This window comes from Myotis lucifugus, unplaced genomic scaffold (genome assembly GCF_000147115.1).
Source record: "Myotis lucifugus unplaced genomic scaffold, Myoluc2.0 scaffold_17, whole genome shotgun sequence".
Classification (NCBI taxonomy): Eukaryota; Metazoa; Chordata; class Mammalia; order Chiroptera; family Vespertilionidae; genus Myotis; species Myotis lucifugus.
Genome location: NW_005871065.1, coordinates 7,217,684 through 7,244,652, shown reverse-complemented (window position 1 = coordinate 7,244,652; position 26,969 = coordinate 7,217,684). Strand labels below are relative to the sequence as shown.

The 26,969-nt window shown below is 38.0% G+C and overlaps 1 protein-coding gene across 1 annotated transcript in view; it reads right to left on the bottom strand.

The window, feature by feature from the left end:
• Positions 1-2,645: 2,645 nt before the first annotated feature.
• COLEC10 (collectin subfamily member 10) overlaps positions 2,646-26,969 on the bottom strand; it is a 34,382-nt gene continuing 10,058 nt past the window's right edge. Inside the window, exons 2-6 of the mRNA XM_006085237.3 lie at positions 16,888-16,959; positions 15,689-15,760; positions 6,763-6,816; positions 5,002-5,097; positions 2,646-3,178 (exon numbers count right to left, since the gene is read on the bottom strand). Of these exons, the coding sequence (XP_006085299.1) occupies positions 2,787-3,178; positions 5,002-5,097; positions 6,763-6,816; positions 15,689-15,760; positions 16,888-16,959 (686 nt within the window). The 3' untranslated portion in view covers positions 2,646-2,786. The remainder of the gene's footprint in view (positions 3,179-5,001; positions 5,098-6,762; positions 6,817-15,688; positions 15,761-16,887; positions 16,960-26,969) is intronic.

The window sequence follows — 26,969 nt, the reverse complement described above, 5'->3', positions numbered from 1 at the left end:
ATATGTAATACTATATGTAATACTTTAAACCAGCGTTCTCAACCTGTGGGTCGCAACCCTTTTGGCGGTCGAACGACCCTTTCACAGGGGTCACCTAAGACCATCCTGCATATCAGATATTTACATTACGATTCATAACAGTAGCAACATTGCAGTTATGAAGTAGCAATGAAAATAATTTTATGGTTGGGTCACAACATGAGGAACTGTATTTAAAGGGCCAGAAGGTTAAGAACCACTGCTTTAAACAATAAAGAATAAAAAGAAAAATGTTTGCCCTTCGTACTCACAAAGTTTATCAAAATCACATGATATCTGATATGTGAAGGTGTTTATTTTGTAAAGCACAAAGCAAGTTTCATAATAGGTCTAATTAAGTCTGTGGTACCTTAACCATTTCCTCTAGGCAAGGTGGAAGGATGAAGCCTATTCTTTGAAGGTCTGTGATCTTCTCTTGGAAGCATTGGAAGCAAAGATGAGCCATGGAAAAATGCTGTTATTATTATCATAATCATAATAGAGTTCATAATAGCACTTGTAATACATACAACAAATATTCATACTTTAGGGTCTCAGAAAAAATTAGAATATGAATTCCAGTGGAGATCTTAGGCAAGGTTTACTGCTCTTTAGCAAGGTTTACTACTTTTCTCTCAAATGGCTTAATTTTGGTAAATTATCTCTCTCTTTTTGGTAAATTTGATAATTTTGGTAAATTATCTCTCTCTTTTTTCCCCTTTCTTTTCCTCCAAGTGTTCCTAGAGTCTTGTGCCTCATGTTCTTGGCTGACATTTGACCCAAAGATATTGGTTTTGATATGGTGTTCTCTTTGTGATTTTTATTAAACTGCCTGCCTTCAAAATATCATATGTCACAGTCTCAAAGCCTGAATAAGTAACTAGTTTATTAACTTGATGAGTGGAAAACACTGAAGAAATTCCTGTGATTGAGCTGAACTGAATGAGGTATCAATGGGAGATCTTAACTTTGATGTCACTGTATCCTAATGACATTGAATATGGTTAGAATCTTTGGAACTTTCCCCAAGAGGTGAGAAATGGAAAGGTCATGATTTTGGCTAGCAGACTGTTTTGTATGGCTTAACATTTGGGTTAAAAATTGACTATATGCCAACTTTGAAAAATATAAAGTTAAATTCCAGATCTCTGATTTCTCTTGAAATATCAGAACATGTAGTGACATTGGGTCCTCCATGGCAAAAATAGCAGCCACCGAGAAACAGCTGGTTCCTTTAGATGGGCAAGCTGTTTTCAGTGTTCCAGGATTCCACCTGTTCCACCTCATTTATTTATGTCATCTGTATGGCCCTTGTAATACCTGAGTTTGTGACCCTTGTTAAATCCACAGAAATATCCTAATTAAATCCTATCTCATAACCAGTTAGTCATGGGTGAAATCATGAACAGATGGTTTAAGGTGAACATATGTTGTTGATCTGTTTCTCTAAGTTCATTAACCATTTTGCCAGCATTTTAAAGAGTCTGATCATATATCACAAACTATAACTGGAGCAGCAATGTAAAAGGGGATACTCTAGAGTTTTGTTGAACTGTTTATTTTTAGGTTCCAAAATGAAAGCTGCTTAGAAGTTTGATCTGTAGTTCAAAGTAGAACTTCATCAGCTCAGTAAATGTGAGTCCTAGGCATGTTCCAAACTCCATGCTTGATATTCCTGTGATGTCAGAGTACTAGAAAGGGCATCTCTGCTCTGGGATTTTACAACACGCAGTTATGGCAGTAAAGGGCCTTCCACAAAATGTTACCCCGAGTGATAAATTAGATATAGGGAGGAGGGGGATTAGAGACTTGATGTTGGTAGCACTTGGAAGCTTCTAGAGTTTTCCAAAGGCTTCAGAAACCCCACCCGTCATTCCCCATGACTAAGGGAGGAAAGTTGATATGAGTCAACCTAAGACAAGGAAAAATGGAGCCATAATAGTAGCAAGGGGCAATTTAGCAGGAGGATTAGAAATCATATTGTTTGGGAACACTCTTCTTTTTATTTTCTTTTTAATTTCTAAAGGTCCCTTTTCCTCAAGTCAGAGAGTTAATCATCCGGGGGTCTGGGATTAAGTTGTAGGCCTAAAGGAAGGGAGCCAGGGCAGCTACCTGATACTCTTCACTGAAAATTGTAGGTCAGAAGCACAAAAAGATTCTGTGTGTTTCCATATGGCCTGGAACAGGTCACTGGCCCAGAAATTCCTCATATAGAGGTTGGGGGTGAAGTGTTCCTATGTTTGTGTGAACAAGAGGGACTTGCAAGTATGAGGATGGCTATGGTGATGACTGATCAAAGAACTAGGGATCTTGGATTCCAAGATGAATAATATCTTGGCATTTCTAGAAAACATAAGACCCTCCCACATGTCTGACTTTGGGAATGACAGATTATCCTAGTCCTCACCAACCAACTGTCCCAATTATCTTCTGGGCCAGGTAGAGAGCGATTAGGGCTCTAGGGAGAGGGGACAGAGCAAATGCCAAGAGAACATTTTATCTGAGGCATAAACAACCACGTCCCACACAACTAACAATTCAAACTCTCTCTTGAGATCCATGTAAGCTGTTGGCTCAATACTATACTATATATGCAAATCTTTAAAACTGTCACCAAAGAACAGGGCGATGGAGATTCCAAACCTCAGTTTAGCATTTCCCACTTGTCCTGAGTCAGAACAAATTTAGCATAACTGGGGAGAAAAGGATAGATAAAAAGAACAGCAATGGTAGTCACAGGGGATAACCAATGTGTAGCATGAAAGAAGTTACTTTTTCTTCTTGACAAACTCACAGACAAAGTACATGGTGAGATGGCACTCCGTGTCATTCCACCTGCCTGAGCTCAGCATTTCCACACAGTCCTCATGACCATAGGGGTCGCTGGGCTCCCCCTCCTTCCAGTTGCTGTAGTTCTGCAGTGGCGTGTTATCCGTGAACACATACTGTCCCTCCCTCTCAAGGTCATTCACCCCGATGAAGACCCGGAAGAAGCCACTCTTGGCTACGTAGTCCGCGATGAGTGTGTTGGCAGCTTCGTCCTTGGGCATGGCTAGCATGCCGCCCCGGATCCGGCAGTGGGTCAGGGATTCCCTGTAGCTCTTCTCTTCCTGCACGATGTAGTAGAATTTCTCCTCCGTTTCCCTAATCCCTGCTATGACTTTGCAGAGAAGAGTGTAATTATTTATCTCAAAAAGAGAAAAGGCAAGTATATAATTTTTCTGGGTTTAAATACATTTCTTCAAAAGTCTACAATTATTTTGCAAGGCCCTATGATGAGCTTGGCACTGGTTTAATATTTTCTCCACCTTTCTGGTGTTCAAATGGAGAAAGAACTCCTACCAGTTGTCCTCCCTGCCATTCCTGTTTAACTTCCCACACAACTTTGAAGCAAGAGCTATTTTGACACAAACTTGTTATATGAACTGCATCTCAGCTCATCTCAGACTATTTTTCCATCCTAGTTTATGCCTTTGCCAAACTTATAGTTCCATGAGCATGCCCTTCTCTGTTCCAGTTCCATGCTTTTCATGCCTGGGAATTCTTCTCACTGCTCCTCTTCCTGGACAACTCTACTCATCCTTTCAATCTCAGTGTAAGTGTTTTATCCCAGAGGAGCCTTTCCCTGAGCACACACTGGGGAGTCTTATCCCCTGCTCCCCACTTCTTAGTACTCAACACATTCTAGTCTAATTGTTTGTGTGTCTCTTCTACTAAACTGTGAACGTCTTGAGAACTATAAGTATGTCTTTGCTATTCTGTAGTCTTGGCGCTTCCAACATTGCAAAGGAGGATAGAAGCTTATTACACTGATATGGGAATAATTCAGAAGTTTTTCCACTCTGGGCCAATTCCAGGGCTGTGAACACGTACATCTTTTGAGATTGTTCATACTTCACTCCAGGTACATGAAGTAGACTGAGCTATTGAGTAAGCTTCAAGACAGAATTGGGGACGCAGAATCATTTCGAGCTCAGAGTATGCTATATATGTTTTGGGCTTCAGGGACATCAACATATACTTTTCAGGGTTCATAAATTAAAATGCACAAAGAAATCTGTGGCCACTCAAATGTTAAGAACTATTGCTGTATGTTGAACCTCTGAGGTCTGGTTTATTCATGAGTGTCCAAGTCACGCCAGAGACTGCATCTTGTGTGCAGGTTATAACCAGAATTATAATTAGGGTTGATAGTTAATATTGAGCATTTCCTTTGCCTGTAGTATTACAAGATGAGGATGAACACAAGATGGCGTCTGTGTGCTTCCAATAATGTAAACAAATATAGCTGTATTGCAATAAATGAAAGTACAACAAAATGAAACCAATTGTAACACTAACTACAATAGTTCCCACATTCATACTGTCTCAGAAGAGAACACTAGCCTCACGTTAAGGGTGTAACTGCTAACTATGGACAAGGATAACAAAAATGACTAATATGAAAAGTTGCAAAATTTAAAGAAACACATGATGTCCCTATTAATTTGTGTGAAACCTGTAATCAAATCCCTGCTCCACAGTTCATTAGCTCTGTATCTATGGGCAAGATCATCTTCCTAAGCTTCATCTTAATCATAGCACTTAGATCATAGTTATTAATATTCCAAGTATTTAAGGAAATAGCTATCGTTTTTATTATCACTTTCTCTTTTTTGAGATGATCGTTCTGTTTGAGTCTTGCTGTCCCTTTTTATTCTCAAAGCATGTCTTGCCAAACTCTGACCTTTTCACTGTCCCCACTCTTTAGAAAGTAACTTTTTCTACCCATAGTCAATGCAGTATGTACAAATATATGTAGTGGACTTGAAGCGTCCTGGAGTTGGCGTGGATAATTAGTATTTTGAGAGACCTTTAATCTGATGACACTATCTTAGTAGTCCTTTGCCCAACCCAAGGTATTTCCTGCTAGAAATACTGGAATTGTAATGTTGAAAAAGACTAAATCAATAAATAGCACAAAGCAAAAGAGAATACACTCACCATTCTTGACGAACTTCATAGATGTCTTGAGGCGAGCAACACTAATGTCCAGTTGCCCAACAACTTTCCGGTACCTTCCACAATCACAGACAGTACCTTTCAAAGGACAAAACTGTGAATTCTTATTGAAACACATGCGGATGAGTTGAAAGGAGCCACCCCCCTCTTCCCAACATTTACTATCTTTTTCTAGTCTATTATGTTTCTCTGTGAGCAGCTATACTTTTGATCTTTTATTAAAAATAAGGTTTCCAAATTACACTGCCTTTAGGAATTCAGAATATATCTTTAAAAATATTGTGAACGAGTCGAAACACAGTTCGAAACCATCTTCTTAAAAAGGAAAGTAAATACGATGAGCCACTGCACACATGTTGTGGACTATTTGGCATTTTTGTGGAACACAGGATGTGACTCTCCAATTTCAGAATAAAATCTTTGCAGCTTTCTGAAAACCGATTTCTGGCTGGTCTTCTCTTCTATTACTGCACTGTTCACTCACTCACACAACTCTCCAAGGGCAAGAGAAACCTTTCATGATGAAATCAAATGTGAATTCTTTTTTCTTTTTAAATGATGCCACCATGAATTTAGCTCATAGGAGTTGAGATGAGCAGAGCTGTGCCTCTTTCTTTCCTTTTCTTTTTTTAAAAATATATATTTTATTGATTTTTTACAGAGAGGAAGGGAGAGGGATAGAGTTAGAAACATCGATGAAAGAGAAACATCGATCAGCTGCCTCCTGCACGCCCCCTACTGGGGATGTGCCCACAACCAAGGTACATGCCCTTGAGCAGAATCAAACCTGACCCTTCAGTCCGCAGGCCAACGCTCTATCTACTGAGTCAAATCGGTTAGGGCTCAAACGTAAAATCTGATAACCCACTTGAAGCATAGCTTAAATGTATTGACGACCAAATTTAAATCTTGTGAAAATATCCAATGTATTATTTCAAGAGCCAGTTGTCACATCTGTGGATTACCCTTTGCTCATTTACCTATTTTTTTTTTCAATTACCTACTGATACTGTGACACAGAAGGAATTGTAAGGAAAATGATGTGAAATTCAAATGATTCTATTCTTTTCTATTTGGTGGCTGCTTCATATGAACATTTCTCTTTGCTTTCTTCTAAGGTGGTTGATAAAGAAATAGAAATTTATTAGACAAAGGGGAGGGGGAAACTTATAGCTTTATTTCTCCATATTCTCAGTTAAATAAGGAATTTAAAACAGTTCTTAGAATTAGTCTTTACTATACCCCTATAGACAGAAACAACTGAAGCCCCCCCAAACAAGTACTTTCTATCCCTGCATGTAGCTCTGGAAATGAAACTCTCAGTACTTGGAGAGAGTGTCCATGGTCGTTGATGTCCTGTAATCACAGGGCTTTCAGATTAGGCCAATTTGCTTCTGGCAAACTGCTGGCCAGTATTTGGTTGAGATGCTGGTGGAATGTCAGGCATGCTGACCAGGCCTAGTGCTGAGGCCACTGTGGATTTTCCTCTTGGTCTAGCAGAATGAGGGCTGCTTCCTGATGCTTCCCCACAGCAGACGGGACGGAATGTGCCATCACCCCTTCCCCAGGGCTTGGAAAGTCACCAGCAAATAGAGAGGAAAGTTCCCTTCTTTCTTTCCTCTACCTTGAGTAAAATAGGTACTGCAAATATTTTTATTTTTTCTTTTTCATAAAAAATAAATCTATTTTGGAGATACATTTGGAATAATGCCAGAAATTAAGGAGCAAGATTAGCAAGCGTACCTGCTTTGCCTTTTCCTCCAGGAATCCCAGGCAAACCCTTTTCCCCTTTGTCACCTGAATAGAAACAATAGCCGCAGAAGTAACAATTAAAATAATGAATCGTTTCAGACAGACATCTTGATCAGCTAAAATCAGAGGAAACAGTTTTAAAATTCATTTGTAATATCTTCCACCAGCATGCCTTGGTTTTGTATGAATAATTTGATTTGGAGTTGGCTGCACAGGTACAACTAATCAAACAAGTCATAATTGAATTAGATTGAATGTAGAATTCCAGTGGGATGTGTAAGAAACATTAAAATTTGTGTCACCTATCCTGCAAACCTGTGTTTATAATGTGCCCTTCTGAGCAAGGCTAATACAATTCTCTGCATGTTTTTAATTTGAAAAGTACCATTGTTTTGTATATCTGGATCAAATGATTAACACATTGCAGCATTGGTTTATCATGCACCAAAATTCTTCCATATGGCGTTGCCCTTGAATTTTCAAAAACATGTATTGTGCTTTTTCAACTTATTTGCTTTTTCAAATATTTACTATTTACTTACCCTGTGAAAGACAGAAGGCTTGGTACTTTGAGAGGATATAAAGAGACAAAATTAAACTTCTGACTTGAAAGAGTTTACACACTTTTAGAAGAGATGTGATGTATGCAAAATCTATAAATAAAATAGTGTCAAATATATTTTACTGAAATATCAACCTTGATAATTTTCCCTTCTGCTTTTCTTTGTATGCCATCATTTTCTTATTCAGTCAGAGGTATCCACTCAGAGAATCAGGATTATTAAAGCAGAGAGAAAAAAAATGTTGATTTTTTTTTAACTTCAAAATAAGCTCTTATGGCCACATCAGACACAACCATTGAAAGCAAAAGCCTTTGATTTTCAAGAGGAAATGTTTAGCTTAAGCTCTTGAGAATGAAAAGAGAAGCCATGATAGAAGTAAAATAGAGTTAATGCTTCAAAGGTGGTCTGGAAACAGAAGAAGAAAGGCCTCAGGAGGGATAAATACAGGGTAAAGGTCATCCAGACTAGAAAGGAGTATGTGGCTTAGCCTTGAGGGGGTTTGGTATAGCCAGGGAATTGGGGATATGACCCAAGGGGGCAATGTAAGGGGGAACAAAGTTGGCCTTGAGATTTTGCCTAACCCTATCCTTTCCCACCAAAAGGGGGGAGCTTTTCAAAACCCATAGGGTGTCCCATGTTGCCTGTCCATTAGCTAATCTTGTCATCACTATCTGCTTAGTGCTTTAAATTTTTAAAAATATTATATACTATTTAATGTATATATAAAAATATTGTTGTTTCAATAAGTAATCAATATAAAAATATTAATGGGATATTTTACTTTTTTGGTATTAAGGCTTCATAATTTGATATATATTTTGCACTTGTAGCACATGTCAGTTTGGACTAACCATATTTCAAGTGCTCAATCACATGTTGCTAGTAACCATGGCATTGGACATTCTTGCTGAGTGCTCTTTATTAATAGTCCTGTACACATTGACTGTTGATCATCCAGAAAGGAACACCTGCTGGCCCCCAAGGATTTGCTGAGTTTTTCTAAATCAACATACATGGACACTTTTCTTTACAGTGTTGCCAGTCATGTATGAGCTCGCCACACAAAAGGAGGGGGTCTTTGAAATCCAGAATGCAGTTTAAGTATGTGGGAGGACACCTCAGAACGTGTGCTTAGAATAAATGAGATATGTTGAAATCTATGACAATGGAGTGCTGATAATACTGCAAGAAAGACCTTGAACAGAGATCACATACTTTGGGAAGGGAGCCAGAAGAGGTAGTACTCCAGATGGGAGGATGAAGGAGGCTCTCTTGAGGAGATGGCACTGGAGCTTGGTTCTGAAAACTTCAGCAAGTGGAGATGGGAGCAAGGTAGGAGGTAATGTACAGCAGAGGTACAGTAAGGGAAAAAGCACGGGAATATACCATTGATCTACTCACACCTAAGTTGTGTCCTGCAAATTCCTCATTCTTTATATGTAAATTGGAAAAGATAAGAATAGATTTTGAATGCATTAAAGAAAGGAAATATAGCTTTGCTAAGTGCTGATCATTTGACAAGTACTGTTTTGGATACTTTATAGATGTTATCATATTAAATCCAATGAACTAGGTGCTATCATTATCTGTATTATACCACTGCAGAAATTGAGGATCCAGGAGGCACAATTAGTTGCTCAGGGACATCCAGCAATTCAATGGCACCCCTGGTACTGAAGCCAACCATTTCTGACTCCCCAGTTCATGGGGCTTCCCAAAAGAGCTAGCCAATGATTTAATGAAAGAACTCAAAGTACTCAAAAATGTTATCAAAAGTTGAAAGGGGTACCAGTCCTTAGCACCACCATAAAAAATATGGGCTTGAAGATCATATGAATATGGTTTAATACTTTAATTATTTTAAGATAGTGCATTTTCTTTACATGTAAATCCCTTTCAATTTAACATGGGCTGAAAATTGATCCTAGTTCTGGGGTAAGCCCAATGATGGACATAAAAGAAGCATAAACAGAATATTTGCTTTGGAAAAAATATTTTTAAGGAAAACATAGCTCATATTAGGGACCAAGGAGATGGGACATTATCACCATCATGTATTAACAGAGTGAAATAAAGAAAATGTCTGATAGGTATTTGGAGAAACCAAAGATGGTTGTGGATCAGAGTAGAGAAAGTTTCACTGAAGCAATAGCTTTTCATTAAATCTTAATAGTGTGGGAAACAAAATCCTGAACTGATAATTTGATTTTTTTCCATGAGAAGATGTAAGCACCGTGATGACTTTCCAGTATTTTGACATAAATTATTTTCCTTTTTTACAGATGGAAAAGGCAAAGCAGTGTGGTGGAGTGAAAGACTATAAAAGTCTGAACAACCAAGACTTGAATCTTGGCTCTGTCACTTACTAGCTAGATGTGGACAGGTTACTGCATTTTTAAAGCTTCCATTTCTGATTTTTAAAGTGGAAATAATGGTACCTAATATCTAAGATCATTAAAGAGGATATATTAGATAATGTTATTTTATCATAGGATTATGTCTGTGCTGGGCTCATAGAAGATGTGCAACCAATGTTAGCTTCTGTCTCCTAAATCAGAATTGTGGTAAAAGTGAGTATACCAAGTACTTAGCCAGTCGATGGAGGATGTGGACTTACAATGTCTATTTTGCCCAAGCAAATTCTGGTTTAAAGCCATACACAAAGACTTATTTTGGTCCATGAGTGGAAACATGTTTGTAATAACTGCCTTAAAATTGAAGAATTAGAGGTTGCATTTAAACAAATAAAAATCATAATGCTTTCACTGTAAAAGGATATTGACCTTAAGTAAAAGCATTTGTTTGTCATGAGATTTAATTTACCTATATTAAATTATTTTTTCTTATTCATGAAATAAAATATTGACATCCAGAAAGCTACCTGTCCAAGCAAGTGACATTAAGACCAGTCCAGAAAGTTGAGATTAATCTGAGTCAGTGAAAAATTTAGAAGGGCTATTGACAAAATGAGGGCAATAAATTTCAAAGTCCGATTAAAAATGAAATTAATCCAGGTGAGCCAGAACAGTGAACCTCCATTTTTAAAAAATTTCAGGACATGCTCATAAATTTTGATGGCATATCTCTGGAGGAGAAAGAAATCTTAGTCAATGTTGAAAATTGATGTTAAGGGAAAGTGGTACTTAAAGAAATAAAGGGTAGAAAAGAGGGCTACATGATTAGAAATAATATATTTACCACTCATTTTTTTCATCCTTACTGCAGCAAACATTTAGAAAGTTTCTACTATAAAATAGGCATTAGGATAAAATGATTAAAAATAGGGTACTCACATATAGTTTATATTTATTTAAGCAAATTGACCCAATAAATCTTTCATTCATTTGTTGGCTCTAGAAGTTCATGGTCTGTAGGGCAAAACAGACAAGCTAATAAGCCATGACAATGAGTAAAGTGAGAGAGGAATGCGAAGTGTGAGGTGTTGTTTATGCACCTGAGTGTGAATGCTGAATTGTCCTGAAGAAGATAAGGTCAGCTTAACTCTATCCTTTCCAGAGTTATTTTTCCAACATTTGACACCCAGAAAATCATACTAAACTCTTGACCCTCCCTAGTCTCTGTCATCTACCACCCTCCCAAGTTACCTAGTCTTAATCTATGAAAGGATTAAGACTTGGCTCAAGGTCATGAACTCCATCTCTCTTAGTTGACACATTTAAAACTAAGATCATGCAGAATCTTGAATAACTCATTCAAAAATGAAGTTCTTGAATTCTGGGGGTGCTCGTGGCAGTGATGTACCCTCCCCCTCCACTTCTGCCCATTCCAGGACAGTACTGGGGCTCTTGCCCTCATCTAACAAGGCTGCATCTCAGAAATCTCCATGTCCAGCATCCCACTTTTTGGCTACACCTTTCCATTCCTTCAACTAGTTGTTGAATGAAGCTGGATACAGTCAGGAAAAGATCTATAATGAATTTTATCTGAAACTTATACAATTTAAGGAGCCCTCATTAAGAAAAATAATACCAATGCCCTGGCCAGGTAGCTCAGTTGGTTAGAACGTTATCGCAATATGCCAAGGTTGCGAGTTTGATCTCCAGTCAGGGCACATATAAGAATCAACCAATGAATGCATGAAGAAGTGAAACAACAAACTCTCTCTCTCTTTCAAATCAATAAATAAAAATTTAAAAAAATAATACCAAATTACAAATAGAAAAGTGGTTATAAAAATAAATGCTTATACAAAAGAAATAAAAACAAATCACTAAATTTTAAAATTAGACAAATACCACATTATCAGCACTCTAGGATTATAAGATTTTAATTAATAAATGAATTCTGTGCCTCTATAATTCTTCTTTTTCATACATTATGGGCTACATATGTTTGGCTGCATTCATGAATATCCAATTGACCTAGCACTATTTATTGAGAGGCTCATCATTTTTCACTGCAAAGTAATGTCAACTTTGCATAAATCAAGTGTGGGAGTCTGTTTCTGCATGCTCTAATCCTTTCCATTGATCTATTTGTCTCTGTACTAAATCAATACTATCTTCATAGTTGTAACTTTATAATAAATGTTTAAATTCAGTGATTTAAGTCATCCAGCTTTGTTTTTCTTTTTCAAGATTTTTTTAGGTATTCTTGGTCCTTTTCATTTCCACATACATTTTATTTTATTTTTTAATTCTTTTTAAAATATTTTTTTATTCATTTCAGTGAGAGGAAGGGAGAGGGAGAGAGAGAGAGAAACATCAGATGCGAGAGAATCATTGTTCGACAGCCATCTGCATGCCAACTGGGGATGAAGCCTGCAACCCCGGCATGTGCCCTGACTGGGAATCAAACCTTGACTCCTGGTTCATGGGTCGATGCTCAACCACTGAGCCATACCGACCAGGTTTCACAAAAATTTTACATTGGCTTATTAAATTTCAAGAGAACTATTTCTAAAATGTTAATTGAGAGAGCAATGAATCTATAGATCTATTTAGGGAGAACTGACATCTTAACAATATTGAGTCTTTCTCTCTGTGAATGTAGCTTTACTTCCATTTCCTTAGATATTCTTTAATTTCTCTCATTATCATTACACTAGAGGCCCGATTCACAAAATTCGTGCAAGAATAGACCTTCCTTCCCCTGGCTGCTGGCACTGGCTTCCCTCCGGCACCAAGGACCCAGGTTTCCTTCTGGCCACTGGCAGGCACTGGTTCCCTCGCAGCCCCAGCTTCGTCCAGAAGGTCATCCAGTCTAATTAGCATATTAAGCTTTTATTATTATAGATAACATTTGTTGTGAAGGGCTTACACATCTTTTAACATTTATTCCTAGATATTTGATAACTTTGATGTTATGATAAATGGCACCTTTTTAATTTTATTTAAAAATTGTTTTTGGTATGTAAAAATAAAAATTTTTTGTATGTTAAGCTATCTAAAAACAATAATATAAACAGCTAATCTGTGGATTCTTTTGTATTTGCTGGGCATGCAATCATGTCATCTTCAAATAATTATCCTTTTATTCCTTCATTTCCAGTTGTTATGATTCTTATCTCTTGTTTTTGCATTTTTAGTCTGGCTAGAACTTCTATAATGTTGATTAGAATTAGTGATGAGGGCTGAATCATCATTCCCAATTTCAGGAGAGAAGTGTTGAATATTTCATTATTGAGTATAATTTTTAAATAGTCTTTTATTGTTGTTGATGTTGACATTCCTTTAACTATTAAGTGTGTTTCCCTCTATTCCTAGTTGGATAAGATTTTTTAAACATGATGAGTATATGCTTAATGAAATGGTTTTTTCCCCCCAGAATTTTCTGGAGTTATAACTGGAAATTTTTATTTTTGAAATAAAAAGGAGTGGCATTTTCCAAGGCCAGCCTTCTTGGGCAGCCCATTGCAAAATTTGAGCAACTTTCTGCTCTAGGCCCTCAGTCTCATAGTGCTTCCTTATTAATGAACTGGTGATGATTTGAGAGGAAAAGCAGTAGGTATAGAATGTGTGGTTTATCTTGCAGTGGTTCCCTTCTCCTCCAGATTATGAACCCTAAAGTCCTATTCAATGGCTTTAAATATCTTTTGGACATTTTTTTTATTCAGCTAGTCATTCTTTTTTAAAAAAAGAATTATTCATAAATGTTTATTGAGCACCTACCATGTACCAGGTGAGGTGGTGGGGGAGATGAGGACAGGAAGGTGACAAGGGTAGATTTTGTGCAAAACTGTTTTGATCATGGTGAGGACTTTACTCCAAAGGAATCCCCCCACCCCCGAACACCTATACTTTTTGTTTCCCATAACAATAATAGCATCATTTTGGGTAATTGCGTTAATTTTTTTGTTAAGAATGACTAGCATCAGGATTAACGTAGGCAATTTTCTCATGGCCTGCAGCATAAATCTGAATGTTGTTGCTATCATTAAAAACCGAATTTAAAACTACTTCTACAAAGTATTCTTCATATATATGAGCTGTTAGATTTGGAAAATTTTCTACAGAGTGGCCCTATTCATTGCAAAACTTGTTTCTTTTCCACAATCCACGTATTTCTTGCATTGGATGGCCTAGGACACATTCATATAATGATCTAAATCTCTGCCCTCACACTTTTTCATCATGACTTTGGATAGATCTGGACAGTAAATGGTAGGCGTATTCTTGGGGACTCTTCCTTCAGAGAATTGTTAGCTGTACATGGAAGAAACTGCACACTACATAAAGAAGTTCAAACTAAATATTTCTCTCAAGTTCTTCTTAGCTAGCTTCCCAAATACATGGCATCCTCTCCAAAAACCACCTAACGCAATGAGGAATATGATGAAGAGACGTTGAAGCAAAAGGAGACGGTAATCTTAACCTGCACATTCTCAATGGGGACAACATCGCCTCAAGGACGCAGCAGTCAGTTCTTGAAAGGAGATGAACTCTCAGTCTACACAGGGTCCATAGCAAATAGATAGCCTGTGGGTGGTATTAAACTTTCATAGCGGTGGGGGCGGGGGGGTGAGGGGAGTGGAGGGGAATTAGAAAAAAGCTTTTAAAGGGGGCAATATGTCTAAAAAAATTGTTGGGAGGGGGGCACTAGTTTTTACAAACATTGAGATGCAGTATTTTAACCAGTTGAGGTTAAAATGTTTTATTTTTCAACTTTACCAAGACATGTGCACCTATTGCTAAGGATCCTCTCAGGGCCTTGGGAAGGGCCCAAACATGTGTGGGCTTTGAAGCCACAGCTTTATTAGCTTCATGGTAAACCCACGGCAGGCACATTCTGCAGCAGGACTCATGAACTCTGAGCGGTCCATGTAGCTCTTTCTCAGCTATGAGGATTTCACCCTCAGGTGAATATACTGGATCAAAAATAACCATAGCGATTTCTTTTCAGTGGCGCCGCCCTCTATCCCTGCCCTCAAATGCAGACCGAAGGAAATTTCTCAAAGGAATGAGTTGGAAGAGAGTAGGGAGAGAAGTACTGCACTGCAGGATGCCAGGCGAGAGGCCACAACCTTAGCTCAGACCTCATCCATCAGCCTGCTCACAGGAGCACACAGCTGGCCGCTGTGAGACACATGTTGAATTACGCAGCTGCTCGAGCATGTGTGGAAGGCTGGAGGGTAACACACGGCTGTGGAATTCTATTACCCAAGGCACCGAGTTTCCCCTGACCTGTACCTTTGCACAACTATTTCTTGTATCCCCCTCAAATGCCTTTTTTCCATTTCCATAAGCATCTTACTGTCCTTCAAGACCCAGGTCAATTCTTCATGTCAATCTTGTCTACTCTCCCAGAAGGTTCTTATAGTAGTCATAGAGTTATTATTATAATTCTTTCTGAAGAAGTCCAGTGTTCCTAAATCATCTGAGCTTCTTGCAATAATATTTTGATTCTCCTTTAGTTTGTATCTTCAAACAAAGTGGAACAATGCTTGTATGAATTACTAAAGATCAGAAGCAATTACAACCTGCTATGTATGTGGGGCTTTATGACAAGATAAGAAAAGAGTATTTAGGTAATAAAGAGGAGGTTACCTCTATTTTTGTAATAGAGGTATTTGTAGTATTGAAGCAGTAATTATGTACAGAATCAGGAAAAGACTGAAAACAAAAGATGTTCATTTCAAGTTTCTGTCCTGTTAATAGATCACTGACATGGAATTACTATTAGTCCACTCAAAAAATAAAATTATAGTGTCCTCTGCTACCTTGAGTTATATTAAATAATTGTTTTCTACTACTGACCAGCCAAGATGTGAAGAAATAGAATACTTATATTTATAAAAGAAAGATCATTTTTATGCCAAAGAACCTTTCAGATATATCAAAGGTATGCTCAATGTGCTTGAAATTGCTGTTGGAGAATGGGAAGATGTGGCTTACCCTTTTTGCCAATGGGCCCAGTCTTGCCAATGTTGCCTTGGTCTCCCATATCACCCAGTTCTCCTTTAATCCCTGAAAAGCAAAGCAGGTCATCTTTATATCCTAACATTTTATCTTCCCTTTAAAGATGTGGCTAATACATGATATCCACTTGAAGGAAATACCAAAGAGTGCATTCTCCTATCTGTGGTATATTTGTATTAACTATTTTAATAGCATTATAATGTATGTATTAAAATTAAAATGTGGGTATGACAATCCTGAACCTGATGATATTAAGATGCTTACTGATGCAATCTTTCTGAAAGGACTACAGCAGATGTTTAATCTAAAGGCCAGATAAGCGGCTGAGTGAAGAATTCTTACATTTTATTCTAATTCTGTGCCTCGCTAGATCAATTTCAGCTTCACTTTGGGGTTCTATTTCTTCAACTGGATTTGACTATCTTAGGGAATGTACAACAAATGTATAGAATATTATACATATTTATAGTATAAAAGTATTTAAATCAGAATATCTCAAGTTGAGGTCTCAAAGGCCTGGGAGTGTTTTCCTCTCTTTAAATGATGAAGATTTAAAGAGCAGTGGTCTTGGGCCACCATTTTGTACAGTTGGCAGGGAATATTTCCAGTGCTTGAAGACACATGTCACAATCCAGAAGCCATGTTTGAGTGAGACTTACTTTTGGCTTTGTGAGTAAAAACATTCTCTAATAGCTTTTGTATAATTCTCATCTTCTTTGCTCCTACTCTCTCCATAGTCCACCAGATGTTTGAGAAAGGTGAGAACATCAAAGAATCAAACCATTTTCTTCTCCTTCTTACCTTCCTCCTTAATTTCTAGGTTAGCCCAAAAAAAGTTGCTTAGCAGTGGCTTCTAAGGGGAGATACAGCTTTGAACCCAGCTGTGTTTCCAAAATTCATAGTTTCTTAGATATTCTCAGAGATTGCTATTCCCTGGGGCTCCCAGAGTGTCCCACTGTAGGCACCCCTAAGGATGAAATTTGAGAAATGGGGCTGAGTCTTGTTGACAGGCAACTCATCAGAACTCTCTGGTGGCAAGTAACTTTACATCTGAAATACATTTCATGTATCTTTAGAGCAAAGGGCATTATGAAAGCTGCTAATTCCTAGAGTAAGTCCAGGAGAGAGAAGAGCAATTCTAACATTACAGATCAAGTTCATACCATTTTACTTACCTTTTGGCCCCATGCGTCCCACTTTGCCAAGCTTTCCCTCCTCTCCTGGATCTCCTTTTTCGCCATCGTCTCCTTGTGAAATGGAAAATGAACGAGTGAAGCAACTCAAGAAGCAACATTAGCACATACTCCCAGGGTAAGGTGAACATGGTTAGAATTTATCCTTCCACTCAGAGCTTGCCTATAACCTCCATGGGAGATGATAGAGAGAGATAGAGATAGAGATAGAGATAGAGATAGAGATAGAGATAGAGATAGAGATAGAGATAGAGATAGAGATAGAGATAGAGATAGAGAGAGATAGAGATATAAATAGACTGGACACCCAGGAAGAGAAGAAACTCCTAGTACCATTTCTCTTTCATTTTTCTCCATGTTCAAGTCTATGTTTAAAGAAATATACTACTGGTGAATCCTGGAGAAGCTTGTTTGGCCTGACAAATCTATATTCTTGCTGGAGATTCTGGCAAACTCTGAAAACAGTTACATGTATATACATTAAATATATGCAGTAGATAGATTATATCTCTCCCTATATAAACATATATAAGTTGATATGTTATATGTATAATTATGTTTTGTATAACATATATAATAGAAATATATTATATAATATAAATATTTGTAAGATAATATAAATTGTTATTTTAAAATTATAGAAATATATTACATACACATCAATTTATTACCTTCCGACTGCATGTTTGGGAACCCATAGGCATGAACCAGGAAGCTATGGACAGAAGACTAGCTAAGACTGGGACAGCCGCAGAGCAGTCTGTGTGAGCAGAGACTACCTGATCACAGGTGGGCCCAGCTCCTGTACCTCACCCAGTCAAGAAGGACTGAATGAGTGGTTTAATGAAAGGTGCCCTGGTCTGTGAATCAGGAGTTCTGGATTTTAATGTCATGGCAGTCACCGATGGGTTGAGCAGATCTTTAAAAGTTTATGATTAAGCTTATTGGCTTTGGAGTATGACAGATCTGGACTTGAAATTTGGCTTTACCATTTACTGTCTGGAGAAAGTCGGGTGCCTGACTTCCTTTTCTGGGTCTCATTTTCCACTCCGGCAAAATGAACTGCTAACACTTATTAGAGAAGGCTCTTAAGAAATTTAAATAAGATAACATGCATAAAAGACTTGGTACCTAATCAGTGCTTAGCAGTGGTGGCTATTTTATTTTCTCCTTTATATTTAGGTTTCCTCATCCTTAAGATGGGGATAATACCTGCCTTCCTTACCTTTCAGTTATTTTAGGATCAACAAGCGAGACATGTGAACATGCTTTGAAAACAAAGAGCACAACACACACAATATTAATATTATGACCAGCTACCTGCATTATCATCACACCAATCTCAGGACATGAAGAGTCCTGTCTATCACCAGTGGAAGGAAGTGAATTAAAGGCCAGAGAGAGAGAGAGAGAGAGAGAGAGAGAGAGAGAGAGAAAGAGAGAAACAAAATAGAATGGACAGATGATTTGTGCAATCAGAACAGAGTGGTGAAGTGCATGGACTAAGAGGCATCTCTCTACAGTTCATAGTGAAAGTTTATTGAGCAATTACAATGTGTGCCAAGCACTGTGCTAATGTAATCATCATGGAAATTCCAGAAGGTGAGGATTATTGTTTCTCCATTTCATGAGTGGAAAAACTGAGGCCCAGTGAGGTTAAGTTGCTTGCCTATTGCCACAGAGCTTGCGAGTGGTAGAACTATGACTCAACAGCAAGTATTTCTCTGCCCCTCCAGATCCCTATAGGTAAACAATTGCCCCTCCCAGTCTAGGCTTTTGTGACTGCTAGCATATTGTGGATTTTAGAGAATGTCTCTGTGCTGAATTTTTCTGAGAGAAAAGGGGAGAGGCAAAAAGAGTGATCGTTCCCTTTTAAACAAGAAGGTTAGTGCAGAAGAAAAAACACACAGCTTATCGTCTCAATGACAGTACAGAGGGAACATACCCTTGAGGTAGTTTAGTCTAACTGAGACCTGACTTCACCATTCACCAATGAGGGAACTTGGGAAGTCCTCACCCTTTTTGAGGCTTGTTTCACTCATTTGTCGACTGGACGAAAATAATGCTTTTTTTCCAGAGGGTTTTTTAAAGGTCAAGTCAGAAATGTATGTTTCTCTAGGAAGCCCTTTCTAACACTTTCAGGCCAGGCTGAATTCTCTGATTATCTTCACTGTTTAAAATATCACTTTATACTGAGGGCGTCCGTCTACCTGTGCTAGCCTTATATCCTGTGGAATGGCTGGGTCCATGAATGATTTATTCTAGCATCACCAGAATTTAGCACAGTGTTTGGCTCTGGTGCTTAATAAATACAGTTGAACTGAATATATTTTGTGAGCCATCAAATGTTTTATAAATGTAATGATAGCATTTACTGAATACCATATGCCAGAAGGTTCCTAGTATTTGACATGCATCCTGTCATTTGATCTCCACAACAACCTTTCCAATGGATACTATCCTTAGCTCCATTTCACAGATGACAAAATGGGGTCAAAGAGAGGTTAAGTAATTTCCCAGAGTCACATAGCTCCTAAGTAATAAAGCCAGGATTTGAACTGGAGCATTTGTTATCAAAGTCCATGTTTTGAATGAACTGTATGATTGGGAACAAATTCCTGTCTTAACATCTCTGGGTTTGGGATTGCTATTCTGTACAATGGACCGAAGATGCTCACCCAAAAGCAAGATCCAAGGCAGGCATGTATATGCAGCACTTTGTGAACTGTAAAACCACAGGAATGTGAATTATTGGTGCCATTATTATATCTGATCCGTCTCCCCCTTTCCTATGAGCTCTCCTATTCATTTTCAAGCAAGTACCTAACTGGAGGCAATTAGATGAGTGACTTAGTCATCTGCTCCCTGATGGCTCCTGATGGGAGGAGACCTGGGAGGGTGAGTATTGGATTACTATTCTTCTGACCAGTCTAGTGGTAAGCGGGCTGCTGGCAGAGATGAAGCAAGCACACTACATGTGCCCTTGCCTTCAGCATGGGTCCGCGGTTCATTTGATCTCTGGGACTTGCTTTAATGAAAACAGAAGAGAGGTATAAGAACAAGCTTTGGAAAGGATCCCCCACATGGCTCACAGCCGTCTGCTTTTATCCTCTTGGCAATATTTCATTGGATTAGCAGAGCAATTTAGACTTCCTTTCCTTCTTTTAAAAATAGCCACTTCCATTTTAAATGTAAGTAAAAAGCTATAAGCTAAAATGAACTAATTTCAATTTTACAGAAACAGTCTGTTTTGGCACCTCCAGGCCACCAGCGTGCTGTGACAATCTCTCCAGCAGAGCACACAGTTGACCAGCTTTTCTTAGGTAGGCTATTTTTCCCCCCAACAAGCAAAATGTTAAAATTAAATTCTAGTTTGAAATGAAATAGCTGAACTGAGGTCAGTACCCCCTGCTCAAAGGAAGTAATTATTAAAAATTAGTGAATTGGTTTTAGAAATGCTAAAGAAAATTCACTGGAAGCTGTTCTTTGCCCACCATCAAAATAATCTTATAAACTGGGGAGAAGTTGTTAGCAATCCTTCCCCTGATCAGCCCTAGAACTGAATGAGGTAGACAGTATGGTGTCCTTTGTTAGTGAGGCCAGACTCCTGCTCAAAAGATATCCTTCCCATCTCTACTCATTTTCCATATATGCCAATTGCTTCCTTATTGTTGGGAATTTCAATAGCCATCGATTATTGCATGGCCCTCTTCTGTATACCAGATACAATAGTATGGTCTTAAAGTGGACCACCTCCCAGTACTTTTCCTTCCTCAATTACAGCCTCATCATTTCACTGAAATATTCAGAGTTCCCTGGGACCTGCTATTGTTGTCTTGTCTCCATTCAGCAAGTTTATCAGCCCCTCTGTGCCTTCACCTGCTTCCCCATACGTCCTGGATTCTTTCAACTCATCACTGCCTCCCAGCGCTCCCTATGGCAGGACTGTACTGAATTGGTGAAGACAGGTCTGGAACAGGTCGTTCCATTTCTCTGAGTCTCAGTTTTATTCATAAAGTTGAGAAAATGATCCTACTTCATAGGGCTGGTGTGGACTAAAGGAGACGATGCATGATGAGTGTTCAGCACAGGGCCTGGCACTTGCTAAACTCACCCGTTCTTGTTTCAATAGGATTATTATTGTCATCATCATCATCACCAGAAATGACATATTTTTTAAATTGTTTTATTACTTAAAGTATTACAAAGAGTATTATATATGTCTCCTTTTTTTTTCTCCCCTTGACCTTCCCCTAGCCTCCCATACCTCCCAGTGTCTTGTGTCCATTGGTTATGCTTATATGCATGCATATAAGTCCTTTGGAATGACATCTCTTTTAAACTTCTCTTTGTATTAAGTATCTCAATCTTTATTCTATATTCATTACTTACTTTTTAACTTGACTTTTAAACATATTTACTATAATATTTAATATAAATATTTTACATAATGATACACAGAAATAAATACACACCCATTACTGAGATTTAACAATTAACATGTTGTCCTTGCTTTACATATTTATTTTTTACCGATTTTAAAAAAAGTAAATTATAGACATCATGACAAACCTTCCTTAAATATTTCAGCAAGTGTCTCTAAAAGGTAAGGACATTCTCCTATGTAAACATAATATCATTTTAGTAATCTTACTTTTTAAGGGACTACAGGGTTTTCTGAAGTCATCTTCATAGAATTCTGTGATCTGGTTTATCTCGAGCCCTTACTGCTGTGCCATATATAATGAAAAAGAGGTAAGCACTAAGAAAGAGAAGCAGACATTCAGAGGAGTAAACCTAGGTTCTTTGAAAACAAATCATGACAAACAATTCCATTTTCTCTTCTGAGAGGACTCCTAATGTATCAAGAAACTTCCATGACCAGAATGGTTGGAGGAAGACAAATTTCCATTGGTCAATCATAGAAGACAGTAGTTGCTGGTAATCTGGAATGATATACTGATGAAGCCCTTGGGCTCCACTCTTAATATATCCGGAATTCAAGTCCTAATTATATCTCTTTCCAGCTTTGTGAACTCAGGTGTGATATTTAACCTCTCAAAGTCTCTCTTTATCTATAACTAGAAATAAGTAGAATACTTACCTATTCTAAAGTCTGCCAAATTGAGGGCTATTTCCTTACTCTGAGACACATGGTACCTTGATTTATTTTAATAGCTTTGTGGTGAAAATCACATGTAGAAGACATCAATAAAAAGGTTTCTTACTTCCTTTATTCCCTATCAAATGCAATGCTGAGTAATAGTCAGTGTTTCCTGCATTGCTCCTGCCCATTGCCTGAAGGTGGGATTCTTCAATGGCCTAAATGGTCCTATACCAGAACTGGCATTGATCACTTGATTAATGGGAGCCAACAGGAGACGGCGATCTGTAATTTAAAACCAGGCTTCTGTGAGCATGGATCCCTGACCCCCAGCGGTAGCAGTGGGTGTTCACTGTAGATGGTCTATGACCCCTGGTGTCACTTCATCACAGCCCTCTTTCCTCATTTGAGAACTGAAGGGACGGTTTTCTTCATATTTCTTTTAATAAAAGGATAAAAAAGCAAGCACACAGAAGATCTAAATGAAGAATGACTTGAGACATTCAGTTTTCCACCTTCATTGCCCTGAGGCAGCTTATCTGTGGACAAGGGAGGTCCAGACCTTGGCCAAACTTGTTTAAGAGTAACAGTAAACAATATGCTTCTCATGAATAGAAAAAAATATTTACATGTTCATAAAATATTTTTTATTCTGATCCTGCAATAGGGATATTATTACAAAAAAAACCCCACCTCAAAACAAGTTCATCTTAGACCATAGGAAACTGCATGCCTTTAAGGAGAAAGGCTGTCCCAGGAAGAGTCTTGTGCAGAAGATAGCAGCAGCTCTTAACCAGGATGCCGTTTGCCAAGGGACTCAGCCTTCAGAACCACAGGCTTATTCAACTGGAATGAGTGACGGGACACTCATTCAAGCTCCCCCTGGAAGCTCCATGCAATGGACAGAACAGTTTTGTAGCTTATTATGAGCTGAATTGTGTCCTCTCCCCCCAAATTCATATGTTGAAGCCCTAGCCCCCAGTACTTCAGAATACGACTATATTTAAAGATAAGGCCTTTAAAGATGCGATCAAGTTGTGGCTGTTAGGGCTGTCCTAACTCAATCTCACTGGTGTCCCTATGACAAGAGCAAACTTGAACACACAAAGACGGACACATGAGGCTGTGTGCACACATCCCTAAAAAGGCCATGTGAGGACACAGTGAGAAGGCAACTATATGCAAGCCAAGAGAGAGGTCTAGCTACGAGAGACCAAATCTTCCAACTCCTTGAGCTTGGACATCTAGGCTCCACAACTGTAAGACAATACATTTTTGTTGTTTAAACCACCCAGTTTGTAGTATTTTGTTGAGGCAGTCCTAGCAAACTAATTCACAGTAACACCTCTTATATTTTATACTAAATTATTTTCCTTTGTGCTTCAGTTTCCTATCCTGGAAAATTGAGATAGTTGTACTTTTCTCATGGAGTTACCTGAAGATTAAATCATATTATGGATGGCAAAGTTCATAGGGAAATTTCTTGCATTGAGTGTGCCCTTACTGATCTACTGCATATTGAGTACACAGTGGGCATCTGTGGCTTGTGCCTATCTGGTATCCTCTACCTGTGCTGCTGGTAAAAGCACCACAATTTCCCATAGGAAACCACACTTGCTTATTCTCCACCCTGTGGTTTAAACCCTGGTCACAGTAATGGATTCAACAATGGACGCGTGACCCAATACGAGCCAATAAGTCTCAATTTGTAGATAAGTCTTCTCAGTAAATCAAGCAGTTATAACTTTTTAAAAAAATGGAAACTTGCTTTTTCTGTAGGGGTGGTAGGAAGGATAGACTATCATTGAAGTATCTGAATCACTACAAAGGGCGAACCTTCATGAACATTAGTCATTAGAGAGAAAAGCAGAACCAAGGTGTGCAGACTGAGTCCTGAACACATCACTCGAATCTAAACATAGCTCAGCTTGAGTTCCTCCCTATCATGTGAGTCTACTTCTCTCCTTGGCTTGTTTGTTTAACTAGTTTAAGTTTGGTTTGTGCTTGTTTTTTTTTCACTTGCAAACACAAGTTTCTTTACTTATATAACTATTAGACACAGATTAGGAGAATAAGGACCTTGTTATGAGGAGATCAAAACCTCTGGAGATGATGGACATGTAAGCCCATAGTTACTGTGGCAAATGCTGGAAGCATACCTATTGTGGGAGCATAAAAAAGGAAACACCTCACTCTACTCACCCACCCCTAAACTTTTCCTAATTCTTTCTCAGGAAGAAGTAAATGAGTTCTCTTGCACTGAGCTCCACAGAATAAATTTACATCTTAAGGTAAGAGAAAAAGAAAATAAGCTAAAATAAAAATTTGTCATTCTATTCAGGCAGAATGTTCTCAAAAGTTCATGTGGATTTTTATCTTCTATCCAACTCCATGCCCCATGTAGGTTCAACCCTTGAGTCACCTCCTCTACCCAGGAATCTCCTCAGTACAGCCTTTCCTGCTTATCTCCCTCTCCAACAGTCAGGATTAATCTCATTCTCTGAAGGGAATTCCCTTCATACTTCATAGTGTCCACCACACAGTGTCATAGGCAATGGGACAGATCAGGGATGAGATATGATATTTTTCTGTATCTCTAGGACTTGGCACAGGGTCTGAGATACAATAGGTGCTTCCTCAATAAAGGTTTTAAAAATAAAAGAATAATATACTTAAAGACAAGTTGGGTAAATGTGAGCTTAATGACAATACAGTTAAATAAATTAGTAATTGATTGAAATGTCATTCTCAATAATGGCTGATTAATGAATTGACTTTAGTCTGCTGGGATGTCTGTGATTGCTTAGACTCTAGTAAGGCAGCACAGGCAAATACACAACTCCCTGTCTCTACTACTCCCTCCACCCCATAGCTTTTGTTTCCTTTTCTAATTTGCCCGTGTCTACTGATATCACTGCCATGTCTCATCTTTCAGGCTCAATATCCAAATTGGCTTTGACTGTTTTTCTTCTTCACTCCCATATTGATTCTTAATTTTTCTCACATCCATCTTTTCTTTTTCCACCCATTCCTACTGCCTTTATTTTACCTTTTAGAGTCCCCATGCTTCTGTTCCATGCAAGTGATCCCTCAACGATCTCCATGGTGTTTTACTCACTGGTGACTTGCAGTGCCTAGACTAGGGCCTGTTCAATAGTTGCTGGAATACTGGTTTCCTTGGATCTGAATTTCAGTTTTCCAAACTGCCCCATTCAAAACATTTCAGTAGTTCCTTCGTGTTTACAGCCATGTCCAAACTAATTAGTCTAGCATTTAGGCCTTCACAAATCAGTTTCAATGAAATTTTCTGGCATTATTTTCTGACACTGACCTGCATAACTTTGATTCCTGTCCAACTTGTTTATTCATTGTTCATTAAAATGTCTTTATATTTGTGCCTCCAGGGAAAGGCTTATGCTCTTCTTTTTGTTTGAAATTTATCTCCTCAGAGAAATAAAACAGAAGTCATAAAATAAAATGTAGACATATATGTCCATATAAGAAGTGAAATTTTTTTACATGATAAAAGGTGCCTCATAAACATACAGGGTGGGGCAAAAGTAGGTTTATGTGAAACAAAGAGTTTATTCTTGCATTATTATTCATTAATAATTATATTATTTTCTACACAAACTCTAAACCTACTTTTTCCCACCCTGTATAAAGTTCATAAACAAATATATGATAGACAAAGGAAAAAATCAATCACCAAGACATAAAAATGCTCAATATTCTTAATATGCAAAGAGCTTTTGCAAATTGTTTTAGAAGAAAGACATTAAATGAAATAAAAAGATGCAATACAAATATAAACAATAATAGATTAAAAAGTCCAGACTCACTATTAGTAAAAAAAAAAAAGTATATATGTCAATGTCTGTCAGAGTTTGCCATCAGATTTAATAATTTTAAAAGACTAGTTGCATCCAAAGATGCCATGTATACGGAAAGGTCATTCTTTTAAGCAATGTAAATGGCTAAAATATTTCTGGAAAATAATCTTTCCATAATTACCACACCCTTATTTTACCTTAGGATCCTATTTGATGGGAATAACTGTAAGAACAAATGTATATATGAAAATATTTGTTTAGAGTGGCAAAAAACAAGCAAACATAAGAAACCTTAAAATTTGTCATCATGAGATTGATGAAAATACAAGGAGGAATATGATGCAGCTACTAAAAGTAATGAGATGAGTTGAAAAAAACCTTGGGAAAAAGTAAGCTCTGTGTTACACTGTGTAAAGAACATCTCTTAGAGAATCACACACAGATGATCCTGTTTAAAGCAAAGAATAAGTAAGTAAAATAAATCTATATATATAAAAGCCTAAGTGACCATTTGACCGTTCGACCAGTAGCCATGATGCGCACTGACCACCGGGGAGCAGACGCTCAATGCACAGACATAGAAACATGGAACAGACTGATGAATCTCAGAGGGAAGGGGAGAGAGCCGGAAGAGATTAACCAAAGATCTTATATGCATACTAGAGGCCTGGTGCACGATTCGTCCCTTGGCCTGGCCTGCGGGGATCGGGCTGAATCTGTGCAGCAGGCCTCCAAAATCCCCTGAGGGGTCCAGGATTGCGAGAGGGCACAGGCCAGGCTGAGAAACCCCACTGGTGCATGAATCCGTCTGGTATAAAGATAAATGTTAATGCCAAGCCATTAATGATGATTACATGGAAGAAGTGGGTCTGGAAAGGGAAGGGTCTTTTGTGTATATTTTGCACATCTTTATAAATGTTATGTGTTACAACAAGCATGAAATACTCTTGCAATTAAAAATACCATAAATTATATAAAGGAACTGTGGCCTTCTTTCCCCTTATAAATACTACCCATGAGTCTTGTCTGAAATTAAATTCTAAATTCTCTGAATTTATTGACAGAATTATTTCCTTGGCAATTCACCATATGGTTCCTTGTTACTGCTTCCTAATTGCTGACTTGAA